Here is a 23,008-nt window from a genome sequence, read left to right as displayed (position 1 = left end):
GGCGCATCCAGAAATTCAAAAGGAATCCACGCAATCGGTAAAAACTTTCCCACGCAGATTTCGCAAAGTGGATAATCGGCGCGTAGCAGCAGAAAGCTGGTTTGAAAGTGACTTTACTTTTCTTTTCTGTGACTTTTACCTGCGACATTTCGCCAATGTCACCGCACCTTTAAGGTTGGTAATATTGTAATAATAAAATTAAAATATAATATCTGCTATAATGAGACCTAGCTGTCATCATATAGGCTAGTCTACCCAAGTAAAGCAAGAGATGGGCAATATTAATAATTAAGAAAAAGAGGAGATAACTCGTCAGTGTGCACGTTTGACTTCTCAAGTGATTGCGACGCCCCTGTGAACGCGCGTTCATCTCGACCGCCGCTAGCCTCGCGCAGACAGACCTCTGATGGCGAGCACAAGTCAACAGCACACTGAGGTGGCGATGGGATGCAGAGATCCTGGTAAATATACTTACATACATTCGTTATATTTATTCATTCGATGTGTCAGTATCGAGCGCTACATAATCTCTATAATTCCTGAGGGAGTTTTCGGGGTTTTATTCTGAGCTGATGACTGTATAAGTGAGGATGTGGTAATTGGCTCTTGTTGACGGTACTGTGTCGCATTGCTGTAGTCACTCACCAGCAGCCACAGACGAGAGTGATGTGCATCAGCCATGAACACATGCGTTTGCTAACCAGAAGAGATTCTGAATCACAGCCACCACTGCACCGTGTGTGTCCATGTCAAAGGCGTGAAGATCTTGTGTGGAGGTTGCGGCGGCTTGTCTGCAATGCAGTGCTGAGAGAATTACCAAACGCACATTCAGTCATTCCTGCGGTTACAGATGCTACAATAACTTTTTGGAAAACAATTTCACATTAGACGGAGATTACAGAACTAGAATGTTTTGAGACTTTAGTGACGTGCAGACTTGAACGCTCACACTGCAAACGCGCGGCGCGTTCTAGTGTGTCGCGTCGCGGTGCTGGTGGTGTAGTTTGGGGTGAGGCGACAAACTGGCTCTAAATCAGAAAGCAATGCTGTTCAGCACTTTTTTGCAGCGGTTGTTTTATTTATGTCTGTGAATTTTTATATTGAATACACATTGAAATGTGTTAGTGTTTGGATTGAGTGTTTAAATGTATCATTGTGAATATGTATCTGCATACACCCATGCAGACTAGTCATTCTGCCCACTCAGCAAATCCTCACTGTGAAATAGTGATGCAGGACCTGTGTCTGAACACCGTTCAAATCCTGTTTTCTAAATGCATGTTATATAGCCTACCTAATTGTAAACAATTCATCCGTGCATATGTTTTATCTTAAAAGAGAAAAGTGACCATGTAAAGTCTAATCAAAATTTTACAACTGGATCGTCCGGTGTTCTCTCTGGTGTATGCAGAATACATTCATAATGATGCATTTGAACGCAATTAAGTATGCAGGACTTCTTCAATCATTTAGTCCCCTTAAAATCCTCCACTTTTTGAGTGCAACACCAACATCTCAAAATCCAATCAAGAACCAATGAAAATCCCCACTCTATTTTTTTTCTCTCTCTCAATAAACTGTTACACTCAGGACCTCATGTAACCGTTGTTGTTATTAGTAGTTGTTTTTGTTATTTTTTATTTTACTTAATTTTTTTCTATTTTGTTATTTTTCCTCTGTGTACTAAAAAGGAAAAGCTGTTAAAAAAAATTAAGTTTAAAAATAAATATTTCATTTGGCTGTACGACACTATATGGAAGAAAAGATCGCTACTTATGTTTCATCATGACTTTAATACAATAAGTCATTCCCTTTTTACCTTTTAACCACGTAAAGCCTGGCATATGAAATAAAATTCAGAAAAATCTTTGTTTTTAAATGGAAGAGTTTATTGTACCTTTAGACAAAATCTTAAATGTTTAAAAATAAAATAGCTTTCTTTTTTTATTGAGTATCATATTTTATACATCAGGCATTTATGGCTCATATAGTATTGGTACAGTTTGCTGTAGATAATAAAGTTTATCATATAGATAAAGGGAGAATTAGTTGTTTTTTATTTTATTTAGATTTTAAAAAAATATATTTCACTGTAATCTTTTTTTAGTAACTTAAAAAAAAAACTCTTATAAAGCTCACGACCGGGAAGGAAAAAACACCTTAATTTTATTCAGAGGCCGAACTGAGCAAAAATAATATTCGTAAGATATTTAAATGCTTATTTTTATGATCGAAGGTCTGTCGTTTTTATTGTGGGGGATTATAATACATACAACATATATATATATTTTTTAATATTTCCAACAATATAAAAGTTATTCTTATGTTTACTTTATAAAAATCAATAATGATTTCACAGCAAAAGACATGTGTACCACGACCTGAAAGTGGACATTTTTACTAATATACTAAAAGGCCTTTTACTTGTTTTAAAAATATATTGATCAAACAGAAGTTATGCAGTAGATTGTGTATAACTGGCATTTTAGCAACGTTTTGATCATGTTGATAATTTAAAAGAAACTTGTAATATAAAATATGATAGGCTTTATAGTGTTAAAATAGAGACCAAGCAGTCCTGACAAATCCACTGACCTGCTGGGAATTAATACATCTGACTCATCTTTTGGCAGGACTTTGTGCAGGCCATGTCGTGATGGTTTGAGGATAAAACACAGCGCGGGGTGGGCTAAAATATGATCAGCAACCCTCTCGCGTTGAGTTCCCTGCACTGAGACTATGAGGCAAGCAGTGACCGCCACTCTGTCTGTGTGGGGCGAGAGGCGATTCGGGTACTCCACCCTCAAGGACTCCAGCGAGTCTCTGCTAGACGAGCGCAAGCTGAGGCCTGGTCTGAAAGAGGACTCTGTCATTGAAGAGAAAGAGCGGGCGGAGAATGAGCAGGAGCACCTGGAGGCTGTGCTGGGACTCCCATCGTCCCCTGTGGAGGACACTGAGAGCGCGGAGCCCTCAGACTCTACGCTGGAGTCATGCCAGGACCGTAAGAAGAGCGGCTCTAAGAACGCTGACTCTGCGGAGAGGAAGGGTTCTCTAGGTGCTCTGCCTGTGCAGCGCTGCAGTTCCCTGGGCACTACGGCCCCTCAGTGGGTCCCTGATTCTCAAGCACCAGCATGCATGAAATGTGGATCCAAATTCTCCTTCACCAAAAGACGTCATCACTGCAGAGCATGTGGGAAGGTGAGAGATGCATGCGATTCTGTGACCAAATTGTTGTTTACCTTCAAAACGTGAAAAGTCTGTTTGGTTTGCAGGTTTTTTGTGTGGTTTGCTGTGACCTGAGATTTAAGCTGACTCATCTCGGTGGGAAAGAGGGGCGAGTCTGTGTCACCTGTCATTCAACTTTGATTAGCCGTGAGTGATGTGGTGGATTCCGCTACTTATGTGCTTATGTGCTGTTATTACACATTAATTACAGTGTTATAATGATGTAATTTTACCAGGGACTCTTCGCAAGGACCAAAAGAAGGTTTGGTTTGCAGATAATCTCCTTCCCCAGTCTGAGAGTAGAAGTGCCAACAGCTCTCCCATTCACAGGAGTGTGTCTCACACACAGAGGACTGAGCTCGCTCAGGCGGTATGACGGGAGATCTTTCTGCTTATTTTATTTATTCCTTTTAATTTTTTCAAAACACTCTTACAATGACCCTATTTAGATTTTTATTTTATTCTTATTTTTAATTTAATACCTTAATCCCTGTAATCTTTGTTCAGTAACTTTAAAAACACTCTTATAATAATTTTGAGATTATTTTAATATTATTTTAGTATTAGTATTTATCTTAATATGTGCTTTTTCAAGGGGAAATTAATTAAATTACAGTAAGTAATTACTTAGTAATGAGTTCCACCCAATAATCCTTATAAGGACATAAAATAGAGGATATTTTGTTTTATTTGAAATATTTTTGTTTTATATATATCTTGAAATAAACTTTAGAAAAAAGCTTTTCTACCTCATAGCACAGTTATTTTATGTATAGTTGTATTTATTTATTTGCTGTAGGAAGTGACTGACATTAGAGCAGGAGATGAGGTCAGAGGTCTTAATAGCAACTCCACAAAACCCACTCCACCAAAGGACCTTCCGCCTATTCTGACATCAACAGGGGTCAAAGGAGGTATGAATGTGTCCACACACTCACTGCTAATAAAGACATTAGCTCTAGCTTAAATTAGGCTTAAAGGTGACATCTTATGCCCCTTATTCACAAGATTTTAGGGTGTGACCAAAATCGTGCTGTTTTTGTGTGTCCCTTTAAATGCAAATGAGTTGCTGCTCCCCGCCTTTGTTCAGATCCTTTACGCGAGCTTCGGATACTCCAGCAGTAACAAACGCGAATTTCAGTCAAATTTCCGAAAAAACCCTTAGTGCAGCCTTACAGAGAGACTCAGGAAGAGGTTGTAACTTTTAGACTGCACCTGGCCGTTTCTGAATGGTTAGATGGATGTAGTTGTTGATTAATCTCATCACTTGCATGTACTGTCATGTTTAACTTTTACACAACTTGACACCGTTCCCTGATGGTCTTTACTCAGGGGCGGCGCCAGATAATTTTTAACGCAGGTGCTGAGGGGGTGCTAGATCATTGACAGGGGGAGCTGCGCAATTAGCCTATATATATATATATATATATATATATATATATATATATATATATATATATATATATATATATATATATATACACACACACACTCACACACACACTATTATTTAAATGAGCAAAATTTATGATGAGATGTGCCCCAGTTCACGTGCAATGCAATCGCGCCCGCGCCTCCTTATCTTTATCATATTGTCTGCTATATGTGCTTCTTATTTAGGCTATTATACCCAGTCAATTGGTTGATGAAAAATTGATTAAAATTAAGATACAATTTATACAAAACGAAATTCACTTTAAAAAAGGCTTTCTACAAAACAAAACTTAATTTATACTTAACATAAAAAAATAAAAATAAAAAACTTTTTCCTTTAAATCCTGCTTGTCTGGCTTATGCTACTCCGAGCAATGTCCGAACTTGGTATTTTGAGCATGCACTTCTTGCATTGTTTTTGCCTTTTCACGATGACTCGCTTGATTTAGTCCTCAGTTGAGTCGCTTTGGATAAAAGCGTCTGCTAAAATAAATGACTAAATGTAAATGTGTAAATGTAAATTTAATGGTCAAAATCATGTCTGACCCATCATATCTTCCGATATATCGCGCATCTTACTCATGCTGTTCAATTTTCATAATCAGCATATGTAAAAAAAAACAAAAAAAAAACATTATAATATTTTAACAAAAATGAAATTAAATGCGCTTATTTAATGGCTACAACACACATATAGTGGGCCTGACTCTCTAAATATTGAAACAATTAACATTAACAATGCTGAAGTGCAGTTAATTAATAGTAAATGTTAACTTATCTAATTAAGTGTTACCGATTTTTTATACACCGATTCAGAGGTCTCGTGAGTTCAGTGTTGGACATGTCAGTTGTTTTAACTATTCATTAAAGTGAATGGTTAAAATGAGTCATTCGTTTGCGAATCGGACGTGTCATTAGTGGACGTCTACGGCACGCTTGTGATTATCTCGGCAGTTTAGGACATCGCACAAGATTTGCGTCAAAACAGAAAACATTTAATCATTGGAGTTTAGGTCAGCTGAATGGGCGGAACGCTTTTTAGAGACGATAAGCTAGGCAACGTGTTTTTTTTTTAGCACAATTCACACACCGCGGTAATTCAGGAGAACAAATCTCCAAATGCTACACGTGAAACTGCGGTCTTCCGACCTTTTACTATCGTGTCAATTGATTTAGATTAATATGCGCGAGAAGTGTTTGAAGACGTGAGAGTGCGCTCGCGCGGCCGGTGCTCTCTCTCTCTCTGCTCGTGATGCGCCCAAGGGGGTAATCCATCGACCGGAAGTTGAAGCCGGCCAGGTGCCGCCATGTTGTAGCAGAACTTCACTTGCGTTAGCATTTCCATTGACTCCCATTCATTTTGGCGTCACTTTGACAGCGAATAACTTTACATCTGAGGCGTTTAAAGACTCCATTTGTCCATTATTTATTTCTAAAGAAACACGACAATGTATAAAGTGCTCCATTACCTTCTATGTTACATTATGGCCCCGTAGAAACAGTTTTAGTAAAAATAGGCTAACGATTGCGTCATAACCACTCGACTCTCTGTCGCGCTGTACAGAAATTACCGTACAGACAGGAGGAGAAGCTCGCAGGCAATCGGGGGGACGTCCCGTCAAGAGAGAAGCCCATAGATAATGAGTCCATAAAAGCAACGGAATACTTACTCCTGCTCACTCACGATAAAGGACTCTTTGCTCAAGTTCCCCGTCTCTGCAAGATTAACGTTGGCAATTTTTACGCACAGCTACTAGAAGATTAACGTCTGTCAGACAGGTTGCTCACGTCATCAAGCTTAGTTTGAGTCGGTTTGAGTCTGCGCGTCAGGAACGGAAGTGCTCAGAAATCGCTAAAAATGGGCTTCAACTGTCTCAACTGAGTTCCAATGAGATGGCTCTGTCCACTTCTTATACTGTCTATGGATGCGCCCTGTCAAGCGCAGCAGTCATTCTATTCTACATCACTCACCGATCAAAAAAGGCTTTGGCGGGACAGAAATGTGCCGTTATGTCGAAATACCGAGATATTATATTGAAATAACGACTTAATATCTCGAAATAACATATATTTGAATATAATTGATTCCAGACATTATTTTAGGGGGTGCTATCGGGGTGCTTTGGTCTTTCTTGGGGGTGCTGAAGCACCTGCTAGCCCCTCCGTAGCGCCGCCCATGTCTTTATTAGACAGCTGTGACATTTGTTGGTGAAATAGTGTTCTGTGCAGCAAACGACAGAAAAGTTTGCATGCTTTGCTCGAACTTTTGCCATTGCGTTAGAACTGGTTACACTGTTGTCGCTTGCGTAAACCAAATTGGTTTACGCTGTGGGTGGAAACGTGGTAATTAATGGGGAGCGAAACGTCAGAAGGGGAGCGAAATCAGATCGGCTTAAGTTTTGAAATGCTTGCAGAGAAAGGCTTTCCAAAACAAAGTCGCTGGGTTGTCACTTTTCACGTTTTCAGGGTTGGTAGATGCACAGGGGACCCTATTATAGCACTTAAACACGGAAAAAGTCAGATTTTCATGATATGTCCCCTTTAAAGGGATAATTTACCCCAAAATGAAAATCATTTCCCTATGGCTGCCCCCTAATATTCGACTAATTGGTATTCGACTAGAAGAGGCTTAGTTGACCAAACATTTTATTAGTTAGTTGCAGAAAAAAAACCTTGTGGCTAAGTTATGCAGTCCTTGAGGGACAGATCGTTAACGGTAGGTTCTTTTGGTAATTACGGGCAGGAAATGGTTATGACGGACAGGAAATCCAAACGTTCACCCATCATCCATCGACCGCAAATATGACTTATCATTTGTGTATGGCTTATCAAGTAACTTGCCCGATTGCTCTAACGTCAACCTAATTAAATGTGCGCTGCTATTATTAGGCGCATGTGTGTGTTTGTGCGGAGTGTGGAAGCTAAAGTATAACGCGTTTTACTGCATGAAATGGAAGTGCGATCACTTGCATTTTTTCCTGATAACAATAAATATTAATAATAATAAATCGTATTTCTAATGCGCCTTTCTCAGACTCAGCGCTACAGCATGTACATAAAATAAATCAAACAAGGAGGAAAAAAATACATATCAAAAAATACACAGTAATAAATTATAAATGAAAAGCTTGACTAAAAAGATGCGTCTTAAGAAGTTTCTTAAAACAATCCACAGAAGCAGCATTCCTAATAGATGCAGGTAACGAGTTCCATAACTTAGGTGCATTAAAGGGATACTCCACTTTTTTTGGAAATAGGCTCATTTTACAACTCCCCCAGAGTTAAACTGTTGAGTTTTACCGTTTTTGAATCCATTAGCATAGCTTAGCATACATCATTGGAGTGGACAAGACCATTAGCATTTCTAAAAAAAAAATGACCAAAGAGTTCCGATATTTTTCCTATTTAAAACTTGACTCTTCTGTAGTTACATCGTGCACTAAGACCGACGGAAAATGTAAAGTTGCGATTTTCTAGGCTGATATGGCTAGGAACTATACTCTCATTCCTGCGTAATAATCAAGAAACTTCACTGCCGTACCATGAGAGCAGCAGGCGTAATATGACATGACGCAGCGCCTGAAAATAGTTCCGTTGTGTTGACGGAAGGTGGCCTATTTTCAGGCGCTGCGTCATATCATTACGCCTGCTGCTCTCATGGTACGGCAGTGAAGTTTCTTGATTATTACGCAGGAATGAGAGTATAGTTCCTAGCCATATCAGCCTAGAAAATCGCAACTTTACATTTTCCGCCGGTCTTAGTGCACGATGTAACTACAGAAGAGTCAAGTTTTAAATAGGAAAAATATCGAAACTCTTTGGTCATTTTTTTTTTTAGAAATGCTAATGGTCTTGTCCACTCCAATGATGTATGCTAAGCTATGCTAAAAGTGGTACCGCCAGAACCAGAGATCGGCTGAATGGATTCAAAAACGGTAAAAACTCAACAGTTTAACTCTGGGGGAGTTGTAAAATGAGCCTATTTCCAAAAAAAGTGGAGTATCCCTTTAAGTTAATGTGGATACCCCCCCCCCCCCCCCCCCATGCCATGGATAAGCCTCTCTGGATCAGGCCTAGAGAGAAAGGGCAGATGGAAAAAAAGCAACCTTTGTTTAAGGTTAAAAAGTCAGCTGAGCATCAAAAATCACGCCCAAGTTATGCACCTGGCCAGATGGGGTTAGAGTATGGTCTAATGAAAGTTTAAAATCATTATACTTAGTGATATTAGATTTAATGCCAATGAGTAAAATTTCAGTTTTGGAACAATTAAGTTTAAGAAAGTTGTTTTTCACCCACGCCTTGATTTCCAACAAAGAGTCGAAGAGGAAGAATTGAGATCAGGCTGAGGGCTAATATAAATCTGGGTGTCGTCCGCATAACAGTGATAGCTCAGGCCATCCTTCTGAATGATCTGCCCAAGAGGCAGCATATAAAACAGGACCCAAAACTGACCCCTGAGGGACACCCTGAGACAAAGGCACTGTCGGAGATCTGTTAGGTTCAAGGTTCAATTTATTTATAGAGCACATAATAATACAACCAGAGTTGACCACAGTGCTGTACATAGGAGAAAATAACAATCAGAAAATCACAGTTAAATTCTACGCATTGCCATGGACACCTCAACATCCAAGCGGCGGCAATAAAAACCTATTACACCAGCACATACTCATGGACAATCAAATGCCAAAGTGAAAAAGTAAGTTTTTAAATGACCTTTAAACAAAGTAATAGAGGAACATTCCCTAATATAACGGGGTAGACAATTCCACAACCTGGGGGCAACCGCTGTAAAGGCGTGGTCTCCTCTCAATTTCCTGTACGTGCACGGGACCACCAGGAGATTTGTTGATTCCGAGCACAATGCTCTTTTTGGTTTATGTACCCGGATAAGATCAGCTATATAAGCTGTTAGTACCCAGGTAAACAAATTTAGCCTGACTGCGTCAGACTTCGTACTTCCGCTCTATTTCAGTTCGCTTCTGTACTCAGTCTGAGACATCGACATGTATCTCAGTTTTCCTCCGGCCTGAAAACAGCCGGCCAATCAACGAACAGAGGGCGGGCTGAGAGCCGTGACGTAGACGCTAAGCACCGAGTTTAAGATTGTATTTTAGGTTAGGGAAAACGACCGCGGATATGGAGACACGGGATGCAATTCGCTCTGTTGTGGAGAATATTCACGGCATTCGCAAACTGAAGCCCGAACAAAAGAGTGTTTGTTAAACATTTTGAATGCAGGTCATGTTGTGGCCCTACTCCCGACAGGTTTTGGGAAAAGTTTAATTTATCAACTATTACCGATCGTCAGGGAGAAACTGGGCAGGCCAAAGGCCAGGAAGGCGATTTGTGATTGTGTCCCCCTTGGTTGCACTCATGGAGGATCAGGTTAAGGAGGCAGCAAAACTCGGTCAGCCATGTTCACTCCTGTATTTCGCTCGATGGTTTCGTTTTCGCATCATACACGTTTACAGTGGAAGTTCGATGCGGCTGAGCTGGTGAATAACACGCGTGATAACCAAACGTTATGTGATTGGCTTACGGGTAACCAATGATTTTATACTTCAGACAAGCCCCCCCCCCCCCCCCCCGCCGCGAGAAAGAAAACACTTTTCAATTATGCCATGCCAGACTCTGTCTACGAAGCAAAGCGAAGTAGCAGAGTTTGGTATTACCAGGCTAAAACAAATTGGGAGCGATCTGAGAGGTAAGATTTAAACCAGTTCAACACCGTACCTGACACCTATGCAATCTGTCCAATAATATGCTGTGACATATGGTATCGAATGAAGCATTAAGATCTAACAGAAGAAACAACTTAAAATACTCCTTCGTTTTTGGTAATACATCATACAAAACTACTAAAGGCTCTACTTTTCTTTGTTTAAACTCACAATAACAAGAAAACGTTGTGTCTTTGTAAAAATAAATCCAACATCTCAGTGTCAGTCTATACTTGCCTCACAGACATGAGAAATATATCTATAGAAAGCTTGAAATGTCAAGTGATTGTCAAGCAATTCAAGTGGTAAACAAATATTCTCAGATTATGTAATCCGGATGAAACGTGCATATACTGCGACCACAACTGCGAGTATGTTGAGTCAGCATCGTCGACAGCCGAAAACATCTATAAATTAAAACATTTAGACAGTCTCCTTGCTGTGTTTTCATGACACATTCATAATTAATACTTTTGCCTGTGCGCTGTGGGAAGCTTTGTGTGTGCGCTTGAGCGTTGATTATGCTATGTATTATATATAGTCAATTAAAGGGTCATTACTTTATATACACATGCGATTAGTTAACTAATCTCTTAAATGAACGACTGCTAGTTGACTAGAAAAAACTTAAGTCGAGGGCAGCCCTACATTTTCCAAACCGTCATTACTTTCTTCTGTGGAACAAAATGATTTTCCATATAATGAATGCATACAGTGGGGACCACAAGCTTACTTTTGAAACTTACTTCTAAAGTATTTGATTGAAGGTTTGTGAGTGATTTTGATGTTTTGGAGGCTGGTGCTTGTGTTTTCTCTGCAGACTATACTCTAGAGGAGAAGAGAACGGAGTCGTCACTCTTAGAGGAGTTGGAGAGGGGTCTTGCAGAGCCTCTCGTCTTTGTGCTCAACGCCAACCTGCTGGCCGTGGTGAAGATTGTCAGCTGTATGTTCCCAATGTCTCACTCCACACTTGATGGATTTATGCTTTTGGTGATTTGACATGTGGAACCTGTGTGAATCGGTATGGTATATTATATCATGATTGAAGCTGTTCTAGTCTGTGTAGTTAGTCGTTTCCAAACCATCACGTGTGTGTGTGTGTGTGTTCTTTACATCTGATAACAATATGCTGGTGTATTCATGTGGATCGGTGTGGTGATTTTGTGTTCCCGTAGATGTGAACCGGCGGTGCTGGTGTGTTATGTCGAAGGGTATGCATGCTGTTGGACAGCCGGAGGTGGTCATTTTACTGCAGTGTTTGCCTGAGGAGAAAAGATTCCCAACGGATATTTTCAATCATTTCATTCAGATCTACTGGGATGCCCAGACAGGTGACATTTGTATCAGATGTTACTTGACCATAAAACTTAGATCAAACATTAGCAATGACTTGATAAATCTTGATTTTGCTGTTTCTCCAAGCAGCAGGAAAGCTTCTGAATCACCTAAGTCACTCTTTGGTATCCCGGGGGTTTCTGGGTAATAACGAGCATGCAGGCTTTCTTTACGTGCGTCCGACATTCCAGTCTCTGGAGGGCCTGCCGTTACCTGTGCCGCCCTTCCTGTTCGGACTCCTCATGCTCCGTGCCGAGGCTCCATGGGCCAAAGCCTTTCCACTGAGACTCATGCTGCGTTTAGGAGCGGAGTACAGATGTAAGAAAACCTTTTCAAAATAAGATAAATATATACCCTGACATTCCACAAATTTGCTGTGGGCAAGATTGTTATATGTTTGTGTTTGTTTTTGCATATGTGAAACGTTTCTGAAAGAAGTTTTGAAGCTGAATTTCCACCAGCCATTACTCCAGTCTTGTTCAAAACTTTAGGATCAGTAAGATTAAAAAGAAAAAAGAATGTAATGCTTTTATTCTGCAAAGATGCATTAAATTAATGAAACGTGAAAGACATTTATAATGTTTCAAAAGATTTCTTTGCCATCACAGGAAAAATACATAGAAATCAGCTATTTTAAATTGTAATCATATTTTACTATTTTAATATTTTATTGTATTTTGGATCAAATAAATTCAAATAAATGAACCTTAGACTTATTTAAAAAAAAAAAACGCTTTTAAAAAATCCTATCGACCCCAAACTTTTGAATAGTGGTGTACTATGATTTGGGTTAACTACTTGTATAACATGCTATTTATTATTTGGATAATATGCTAATTGAGATGTAGCGTTAGTCTCTACGATCTTAAAATCTCTAATATCAGTCATAATCTCTGTACGCATCATTTTAATGACCCCTGACCTCAGGAAGTACACCAACTGAGTCGTTTGTTTGTTCTGCTGTCCTGTAGTTTATCCCTGTCCCTTGTTCAGTGTGCGCTTCAGAGAGCCTCTCTTCGGACCCGTCAACAACAGTATCATGAGGCTCTTAGTGGTGAGACTTATGACCCGTTTCATTTACTATATCCTGTCATACAGCGTATGTAGTTTGTGTGATGTCTTTAAATGTCTTTTTTATTCTGTTTTGACTTTCAAAGGATTTTCGTTTTTACCGTTACACGCTGCCGACGGTCCCGGGGCTCGTGGTTGATCTAGAGGCTAGAAGCACCTGTATAAGAATCCCTAAAACACGTCATCCAGAGGTACCATAACCATGAACTGCTCAAAATAGAAAATGCATCAGGAGTACCATGATGGTATCATGTCCAAAGACAGTAGATGGTAATAGCATATTTACTAAATGTCAGAATATATTGGAGTATCAGAAGGATTATCATATAAATGATGTCCAATATAAGCAAACCTGAGGTAATAATTCCTTGATTTCTCAGGATAATGTGTGTTTTGTCTCTGCTGGTGTTTTAGCTGCTGAAGGCTCTGAATAAGTCTAATGAAAGAGTGCTGGCCCTGGGCGCCTGCTTTAATGAGCAGGCCGACTCTCATCTCATTTGCGTGCAGACGGCAGATGGACAGTACCAGACCCAGGCCATCAGCATTCACAGCCAACCCCGCAGAGGTGAGCGAGAACATCCCAACACCGGCGTGAGCTGTCTGTTGGCTCTTTTTAAATGTTACTACATGAGCCCCTAAAAGTATCTGGACACCGGCACCTACAGCTGTACAAATGTTATCAAACCTAGTGGCTTTTATTTTCAAGAAAGTTTGCACAAACATATTTTTCAAGCAAATCATTTCACAAAAAGAAGTTTTAAATGATACTGTTTGTGGTTTTACAGACTTCTTAAGCCCTATTCAGACGGTAATTGTTTGTCATCAACTTGTAATTACGGTTTCTACAAGGACGTGAATCTTGTGATTATGGTAATTACATCATGGCGTGAACGCATCTTCAGATGGCGGTTTATTCTTGTGATGGAGCAAATCATCCTACAAATCCGGGAATGCACTGCTCACTTGGTCAGTCACATGATTGTCAGCTGTAAACAAAATGTTATTACTTGGACAATTAATACATTTATATTTCATTTATTAATAGTAAAATAATTTCCTATTATACAATTATTTAAATATCCTATTTTAAAACGGGAAAATTGACATGCTGTATTTTAAATGGATTTCTCTCTTACATTTTATCTCTCAAAATTATGGATGTTATTTAAAAAAGAAGAAATTAGCAGAAACAAGTTAATGCAAACTCTAGCTAAACATTTGACCTAAGTATTTGTTCGACTAGTAAAATGATTACCGGTAGTTGTGCAAGCCCTAATTTATATAAAAGTATATAATATATTAAATATTAAAAATATTTATTGAACACCATAATAATGGACCATTTTTAAAAGTTTCCAGAATAATGAAAGGCTCCATATTTTAAATGCCTGCACATCACTGCAGCAGATACTGTACGGCACTTGGCAGTGGTCAAAAAGCATTTACAAAACGACTTTTGGATTGATGTTTGGCAGGGAAATCAGAAATTAGCCTACTTTCCCTGTTAGAAACCATTTCCGTCTGAATAGGGCAATACGATGGACGTATTGTGGTTACTCAGCTAGGACACCCGTGTGAACTTCATACATTCACTAAAATGTAGTGTAAAAATCACTTTATAAATGATTTAATATTATCACATTATTTAATATGACCCAAACAAAAGAGAAAACGTTTGTGAATGTACACATACTGTATGAAAACGGCATCAACGAAGGACTGATACAATAGCGTCTTTCCTTAAACGCTCACTTGAGGGCGCTGTCTGACAGTCTTGGAAAGCGCGTTCACTTTGTACGTGTTCAGTCGTTTGTTGTATTCCGTGTTGACTGGAATGCTCCCACTGAATTTAAAATCTTTGTCTCTGTTCACCTTTCAGTCACCGGCTCGTGTTTTTTTGTGTTCAGTGGAGGGCTCAAACCTTCATCAGGGTACTTGGCCAAGTCCAGCATTGTAGAAGGTTAAAGATTTGTTCATTCCTATTGTTTCTTGTTTCTCACTTCAACAGCTATTTAATGTCAATGCCTTTCTATCTACGTTTATCTTACTTGAATGTGTACGTCTAGAAGTTTAGCTGTGCATGTGCTAAGATTCCACGCGTCTGCTTATCATTCCAGATGGCTTGATGGTGCAGGTAACCATGGAGACCATGGGCGAGTTACGCCGATCTCTACGGGACATGAGAGACTTCACAGTCACCTGTGGAAAACTCCACCCTGCAGAGAGGCAGGAAAATGTGCACATTCAGTGGCAGGATGAAGAGCCGCGCTTTAATAAAGGGTAAGAAAAAAAATATATAGTAGATTAAGTTTAAATCTGTGCTAGTTGCCACTCACTCTGTCCTGTATCTCACAGCATTGTCAGCCCCATTGATGGGAAGTCTATGGAATCTCTCACAAACATCAAGACCCATCAGCGCTTAGAATACAAAGCCAATGGGAAGCTCATACGCTGGACAGAGGTAAACACTGAACATGTTTATGCACAGAGTGTCACTTGTGGACTGTTTGTGTTTGGGCTTGAAAAAGGAGGGAGAAATCAATTGGTTCGCTCCAAACAGAATAAGTATTTTAACGTTTCTGTTCATGCGTTCCTTCTGTAACATTACCGTATACTGACAGAGTGTGTCTGCTTCCCGAACAATGTTAGGAAGACCGTTACAGAGTTGTGGTGCTAAATAGGAAAAGGATTTTTTATTTTCTAGGTATTATCAACTGGCCCGAATTTTGAGATAGATAGCAATAGGCGTGAAGGACTTTTGTCATTGTTAAGAGCTCGCTCAAGTACTGGGGAACTAAAACATTTAGTAATTAGCTAGGTTTTAAAATGTATGCGATGTTTAACGGGGAGCCAATGCAGTGTTGACGGAACCAGGCTCAAAACACCTCAAAGGCGCAAGCGAAATCGAAGAAAAAACTGGTGTGACAAAATCAGGCCAAAACAAAGTTCGTTTGGAGTTTGTTTCGGGAGTTTGAAACAGCTTGCCGAAGCTGCCATTAGTCTGTGGCGAGAACGTAATGGGTGTGTGTGCTCTGGGGCTCTGCCCTTTTTCACATGGAAATCTTCTGTTTCATATTTCCTCTGCTGAGTCTGTCGGTCAGACGTCCGTGAGTGGAAACATAAAGACTGGAGAGCTGCTTTTTTTTGTAGAAATTGAAGTGTAATTCTAATAGAAAGCAACACAGATGCTGTTTTTCATGTTTAATCCCAGCTAACAAAAAAACGTCCCCAGAACGTTCCCTGAACGTCCACTGCGAACGTCCCCTGAACGTCTTCGTGTAGGGTTCTTTAAACGTTCGCAGGACGTCGTGGGGGACGTTCGCGGGACGTCCCGAGGGACCTTCGCGGGACGTTTAGAAAACTTTCGGGGACCTTTACGTAACGTTCACTAGAAGTCCTTTTAACGTCTTAAGACCCTTTTATAGTGTAGCATTAGTCTGATAACACAAAATCGAACAAAGGAACAAACACACAACAAGGAATATCAGGAAACAAAAATACTTTTATTTTCATAAACAAAAAAAGTGCGTGTGTGTGTGTTGCGTGTCTAGTTGCCAAGTTTCCAGCTGAAACGAAGTTCACATGTGTCTTCAAATGCGCTGGCAGCTGTGTGTGTGTGTGTGTGTGTGTGTGTGTTTGTCGGTCAGCTGTGGGATTAATCCGATGGCAATTCTCCCCCTTTGGCCCTAAAACAACAAAATAAACATATTCAGTTATGATTTTATCCAAGTGGAATATAACGTTGTCTCATTTCAGCTACATTTAACGTTAGCTTCGTAGTGATAGGCATAACGGTTATCAGCGGTAGGCCTACATTGCGGACAACTTCAGCAAACGTTTTAAAAGGTAACATTTTCATATAATTTAAAGACGGACAGTGGTTATGGTAACTAATTTATAATAACCTAAAAATTAAAAATACCTTTAGACAGACGACGGACAGAGAAAACACAATAAGGCTGCGTCTGAGGAGGACCGTTAACTGTCACTACGCTACCCAGCTGAGCGTTGCCATGGATACAAACCATAGACTGTGATACAAACCGCGTACATAAGGAATGACGTCACTCGCTTAGGTGCATTTGATCCTATGATTTGATCGTCACTTGCTTGTTTCTCCAAAAAAAAAATTGTGTTATTTGATCTGCATGTGCTATCAATAATTAGAACAATATTTTTCCTAAAATATATTATTTTTAATAAAACCAGTCACCTTCGCCTGACCAACAGTTTGACAGGTAAATGTTAAGGATACTTTTATTTGTCTTACCGTGTTACTTTCCACTTTCTTTCCAGCAATTTTTCATTCTTCACGTTTTCCTTGGCTGCATTCATCATTTGAAGTCGATGCATTCTTTTAGAGCTCCTGGGATTCAACCTCTTCGTGCATGTGGAATAGCCTTTATAAATTGTAGCTCATATTCAATTGAATCAATTTTCATGTTTTTGATGTTTATAACGGGTGAAAACAGACTCGTGGTTTTATTACATATTTAATTAGTGATATAATTTACATGAAGTAACATGAAAGTTATTATCTTAACATTAAAAACACTAACATTTTTAGCATGAACTTAATTTTACAATTAATGCAAATATTTGCATTTATATTTTAGTTTAATTATTCGTTTGTCTGAGTTGCAAAGTGTCAGTTGATGATGGCAAACGCATGGGCGACGGGATTTTGCAAGTGTTGTCATGGAAATGCCAGGTGAGGGACGAAATAGGGACGTTCGCAAACTGGCCCGGACAAATGTCCTCAGAACGTCCGTCAGCGAACGTTATAAAATGGACCAAATGCGAACGTCATCGGAATGTCCGTCAGCGAACGTTACAAAATGGACCAAATGCGAACGTTATCGGAATGTCCTTCAGCGAACGTTACAAAGCGGACCAAATGCGAACGTCATCGGAATGTCCGTCAGCGAACGTTACAAAGCGGACCAAATGCGAACGTCATCGGAATGTCCGTCAGCGAACGTTACAAATGGGACCAAGTGCGGACGTCCTCCGAACGTCCGATCGGGAACGTTACAAAGCGGACATAATGCGGACCTAAAGGGACGTTTGAAACGTCCGGGGGACGTCCCTTGTTTGCTGGGAAGCACTCTGTTGTATGAAGTGCTGTATAAATAAACGTGACGTGACTACTTGACTGGCGTGTTGAATTGCAGTACTCGTGCAAACATTCAAACCGCTATTACCAGATGCTTTCTTAACCGCTGTTTTCTCACTGCTGTCATTTTTGTTGTGTGTTTATTTTATTGTTGAGAAGAAAGAGAGCAGCAAATATTTACATATTTATCTAAACGCCACTCTCAGCAACGTGGGCGGCGTCGGGATGTTCGCTAACAGTGTATTACTACAATGGTTTTTCAAACGTCTCTACCCCTAAACGAAAAATGAAAAGGACTGCGCTGTGAGCATATCGGGGCCTTAACAATTACATAACAACTTAGAAAGGAAAAGGACCCTCCTCCTAAAAAATGCCAGCTATATATATATTCATGTATAAAGAGCCATTTTATACTGTGACTAATACAAATCTGTACTGGATAATATTTTGTTTCTATGTATTTGTTTGCTTTTTCTTAATATAACCACTAATTCGGCGGTGGCGTGTAACACAGTGACTCCTAATAGCCACTTTGGCAGGTTGAATTTTATATCATATACATTTTTTAATTGCAGTCTTTCAAAAAGGCATCTGAAGTAATAGACTAAGTGCAATCTAGTGTTTTCAAAAATATATATTTTTCGATACATAGCGATACTGCAATATCTGAAACTCTTCCGAAGGATACACAATACTAGCCTCGTGAGACCATCCTGATCTCGCGAGCTTTCAAGGTTTCACTCGCAGATCAGTCTGGATACTTTCCGTTAAAGAAAATTTGGGAGCAGTTCACCAAACGAACGTCCTATCAGCGTTGGCTTTGAGGCGGGTTGAGGTGTGACGCAACGAGAAGCGCGTCAGTTCAGTCTAAAGAACATGTCGGCTTCAGCGGATGAAACTAGCATCAGCGTGGCTATCGAGCAAGTTTTATCGGAATTACAGAGTATTTCTTCACTGAAAGAAGAGCAAAACACTGCTCTGGAGGCTTTTCTCAGAGGAAAAGATACGCTCTGTTAGTACGTCATATGCTTCGTTGATCTGATTGGTTGATTTGGCCCGTCTATCACCAACATAGGCCAATCAGCTAACCAGTATTTTCGCCCCTTACCAAAACTACTTCAACGGAAGGTTTCCAGATGGATATGCGGAGCAAATCCATCTGGCGGAGTCAGGTTAACACAATACCAGCTGCACGTTCTCGCTCTCTAATCTCTCCGAAAGCGATTTGACCCACACAAAAAAAGTTCTCTTTAGCCTTTACTCACTCGTTTCATTTGCTCCGGATGAATTTTGAATTTCGCCCTGGGATTGCGCGTATTGAACATAATTTTACTCCTTCCCGCTAGGGATGCGCGGTATACCGGTACTGCAAAAATACCGGTATATATTTTATTTCAAACGGTACAATATCATAATTTTGTTCAATTCGGTATTTGATCCGCTGCTGTTTCGAAGTTCACCGCTAGGCGGCAGGGCGCTACCTAAACTGACGCGGGTCACGCGAAACCGGCAAACGGTGTCAACAGAGGAACACGATGGATCAAACGAAGCTCATTCGAATTTCTACACGCCCGAAATTAATAAATAGAGAGAGCAGTATGAGTGAAATAAAGCATTACTTTGCCAACAAAAGTAATGAGAAAAGTAAAGAAACAGATCTCAATTCACCACTCTGCAAATGGGGAGGCAACACATCAAATCTGCCGAACCACTTGACTTGTCAGTTGCTCATCTTGACTTGTTCAAAGAGTTCAGAGATCGACAGGTTAGTCCATTATTCAACTGATTTAATTTAGACTTTTATTGAACATTGAACAGCGCACATACATAAGAGCTTATCATATATGATACGGTAAACACGAAGGCTCAAATCTGCTTGAATGACACACTAGAACCAATTAAGTTTAGGTCTCATCATTTTTGCACTTTCAAACAAACATATATTAATTGAATTTGAATGAATAAAGAATAAAAATGTGAATAATATTAATTTTAGTATTAGTGATAGTAAAATGATTGGCATATTAGTGCCGCTGTGGCGACCCCTAGAGCAATAAGCCGAGAGAGGGAGAGAGTAATAGTAGTAATATGAATATTACTAATATTACAATTAAGCTACATTTGTCAACATTAATTAGGTAACCTGACCTAACAGTAATATAGCATTTATTAATCTATATCAATCAGTAATTAAATAACCTAGAAAATTTAATTTACTAATACATGTTTTTAGCATGTTAACATTACTTTATGCAATGCGTTAAACTAATATGAACCCAAACAGTAACCAAACCAAGATGAATAAATGCAATAAATGTTGATAAATCTCTGTTGATGCATGACAGCTAATGGTTTACATGTCATTTCATTATTCTATTATTATTATTATATGTGAATCTATTATTATAGATATGAACCTATTTTAATTGTATAATTTCAGGGGTTTTTTTCTAAATCAAAATTTGACCTACTATATGTTCCCTGGCTGATTTTTTTTTTTTTTTTTTTTTTACAATTTGATACATTTTCTTTGCACATTTGGTAGTGGAGAATTTCAAGCAGTGTTTTTTAAGTGTCACTTAAATTTTGAGACTGTTTTTTTTTTACCTTTGGTATCGATTTAGTATCGATACCGAGGTATTAGGTTCTGGTATCGTACCGAAGCCAAAATTGTGGTATCGAGCCATCCCTACTTCCCGCAGATTTTGTGCTCACACCCAAAGTGAGTGCTCATAAAGACACTATATTGGCTATATAAAACAGTATAATGGATCCGTGCGTCAGGTCTTAAGTTGAATATGCCTGCTGCCAAATTATGATTAATATTGAAAATATCTATATGGCGGTTTTTCCCTATGGTGTCGATGTCAAAATTGTGGCCATGTGGAAATGCTGAGTGGCTAGTAACTTTGGAAAACCACTAGCCACAGTGGCTGGTGAGCAAGACAAGCCCTGAATATAACCATTATATATAAACAAAATCTTCCTAACAAAATGATGTCAATAGCCCTTTATTTTGATTTATAGTTATGGACTAAGAGCTTTCTGCATGTATGTGGATTTATCTGAATGTGATTTTTTTTTTTTTTTTGAAAATGCTTTTGAGAACCACTTTCAACCATTGGTTACTTCATGTTTTGATGTCACAGGTGTTTTACTTGCTGAAAGACCAACATCCAAATGGTCTCAATAACCACACCAGCCACAACCGTCTATCAGAACGTCTTGCACGGGCGTTCTGCTTGGCACTGTGTCAGTCCCTCTGTTTGCTGAAGGAGGACGGCATGACCAAACTGGCACTGAGAGTAATTCTGGATGGCCAGAAGGTGAGATGGCGATAATTATGTCCACAGCTGTGATGCCAAACGATTATTTTTTCCCCCCATCGAGGTATTTTATTAAACACAGAAGAAAAAAAACCTTAAAATGGAAAAATTACATAATAATATTTTTAATGGCTTTTACACTAAATAAATGTAGACACTGTAAATCATTTATATTTACAGAATTTCTGCCTTCATTCTTCAAAAGAACTAATTTCTTTTCATATACTGTACCTCATCTATTGACTTTTCCAAGTCTGCTAGTTGACTACCAATTTTATTACTCCTTTACGCATACTTGGAACTATTTTTTCAATCTGATATTTAATCATAGATTCAACATGTACACTTTGAGCTGTTTTAATTACTGTAGTTCAGTATTGTGTAAGGGCAGGTCAGGAGTGTAGCATGTGAGTGTTACGTATCTGACATTCTCCCCAGTGTTCTGCTTTATTTTAATAGTGCTGTATTTGATTAGATCTATGGGGTTCTTAATCTATATTATCTTCATTTTTTTTCTTTAATCTTTCAGATGGAGTTTTTGGCAGGCGGTAACGGTCAGCGCCTTCCAGCACCGTATCAGGACTGTCTTAACCAATCATTAATGTCCGTGGTGCAGAGTAACTCTCAGTACCAGGGTCTCGCCGCCTGCCAGCTAGAGCTCATCTTCTATATTCTGGAGGATACGTCATAGAGACGGACCACCCACTGTCACATGTGCCAACACTCCCAGAAACCTCATGAGCATATCCTTTGAGTTCAGTATAATTTGAGGGTGGAATGTAGTAGATGTCCCCATGGGGCAGCTTATTTTAGTAGTTTATTCAATACCCCACTGCTCACTGTGAAAAGGTCGGGGGTTACAACATCAAATGGCTTTAAAAACTGCTAACATTTCTCAGTCATCACTAGAGGTCGACTGATATATCGTTTTTGCTGATTGATCGACACCAGTAACAGCTCTTGGAATGATCATATAATGGCAAAAATGATATTTCATTAGGTGCCACAAAGTTCTTATGGAAGCGCATTTCCACCTCAAAGTTCTAAAATTAAAATGTAACTGCTACTTTATTTCTCGTTATCACATCCTTATATCCGGCTATTACAACTTTTTGCAAAATTCTCTTAATTGTGACTATATCTCACAGTTGCGACTTTATCTTAATAGTAACTATATCTCACACGTGCGACTTGTTTTCTTGTAATTGCAGCTTCATGTCTCACTATTGTGAATATTTCTCATAATTGCGGCCTCATATCACGCTTTTGCATCTATTTGTCTCTTGATTTTGCAGCTTTTCTTGTAATTTTTCGCGTAATTGTAACTTTATAGCTTACGTGTGCGACTATATTTCTTGTGATTGCGGCTTTCTATTGTGACCATTTCTCATAATTGTGACTATTTCTATTCACGGTAAAAAGTAACTGCGACCTCATATCTCACTATTGCAACTATTTGTCTTATTCGTGACTTTATATCTCACAGTAGCAACTTTCTTGTAGTTGTGACTTTATTCCTCAAAATCACATTCAAATCTCACACTTGTGACTTTTTTTAGTAATTATTGCAACTTTATTAACTTCAGTACTAACTTCAACCAGTCAGTAATTATACTGGTTAAAGATATTATTCGCATTCATTCAACCGATAAAAAAAAAAAAAAAAAGACAAACAAACTAAAAATGTTACGTTTCCTTTAAACATTGATTTCTTAGTTATGAGTATCAGCAAAACCGATTGTCGGTCGACCTCAAGTCATCACCAACGGATCATCTGT

The 23,008-nt window shown here is 39.1% G+C and overlaps 1 protein-coding gene across 2 annotated transcripts; it reads left to right on the top strand.

The window, feature by feature from the left end:
- Positions 1-349: 349 nt before the first annotated feature.
- Positions 350-22,111, top strand: zfyve9b (zinc finger, FYVE domain containing 9b). 2 transcript variants are annotated; one of them, XM_056252705.1, is made up of 16 exons: positions 350-461; positions 2,634-3,198; positions 3,273-3,372; positions 3,462-3,595; positions 4,025-4,139; positions 11,203-11,325; positions 11,558-11,713; positions 11,805-12,035; positions 12,689-12,771; positions 12,875-12,979; positions 13,203-13,353; positions 14,668-14,748; positions 14,906-15,068; positions 15,144-15,249; positions 21,054-21,230; positions 21,760-22,111. In XM_056252705.1, the coding sequence occupies exons 2-16, from the start codon at positions 2,740-2,742 to the stop codon at positions 21,919-21,921; spliced, it is 2,346 nt and encodes a 781-aa protein (XP_056108680.1). In that variant the 5' UTR covers positions 350-461; positions 2,634-2,739; the 3' UTR covers positions 21,922-22,111. The 2 variants fall into 2 exon arrangements, with proteins under 2 accessions (XP_056108680.1, XP_056108681.1); XM_056252706.1 differs by having other exon boundaries at positions 352-461; positions 11,808-12,035.
- The last annotated feature ends 897 nt before the right edge of the window (positions 22,112-23,008 follow it).

The sequence above is a fragment of the Rhinichthys klamathensis genome, unplaced genomic scaffold (assembly GCF_029890125.1).
Source record: "Rhinichthys klamathensis goyatoka isolate OS25496 unplaced genomic scaffold, OSU_Roscu_1.1 h1tg000098l_1, whole genome shotgun sequence".
NCBI lineage: Eukaryota > Metazoa > Chordata > Actinopteri > Cypriniformes > Leuciscidae > Rhinichthys > Rhinichthys klamathensis.
This window is presented reverse-complemented; position numbering and strand designations above follow the sequence as displayed.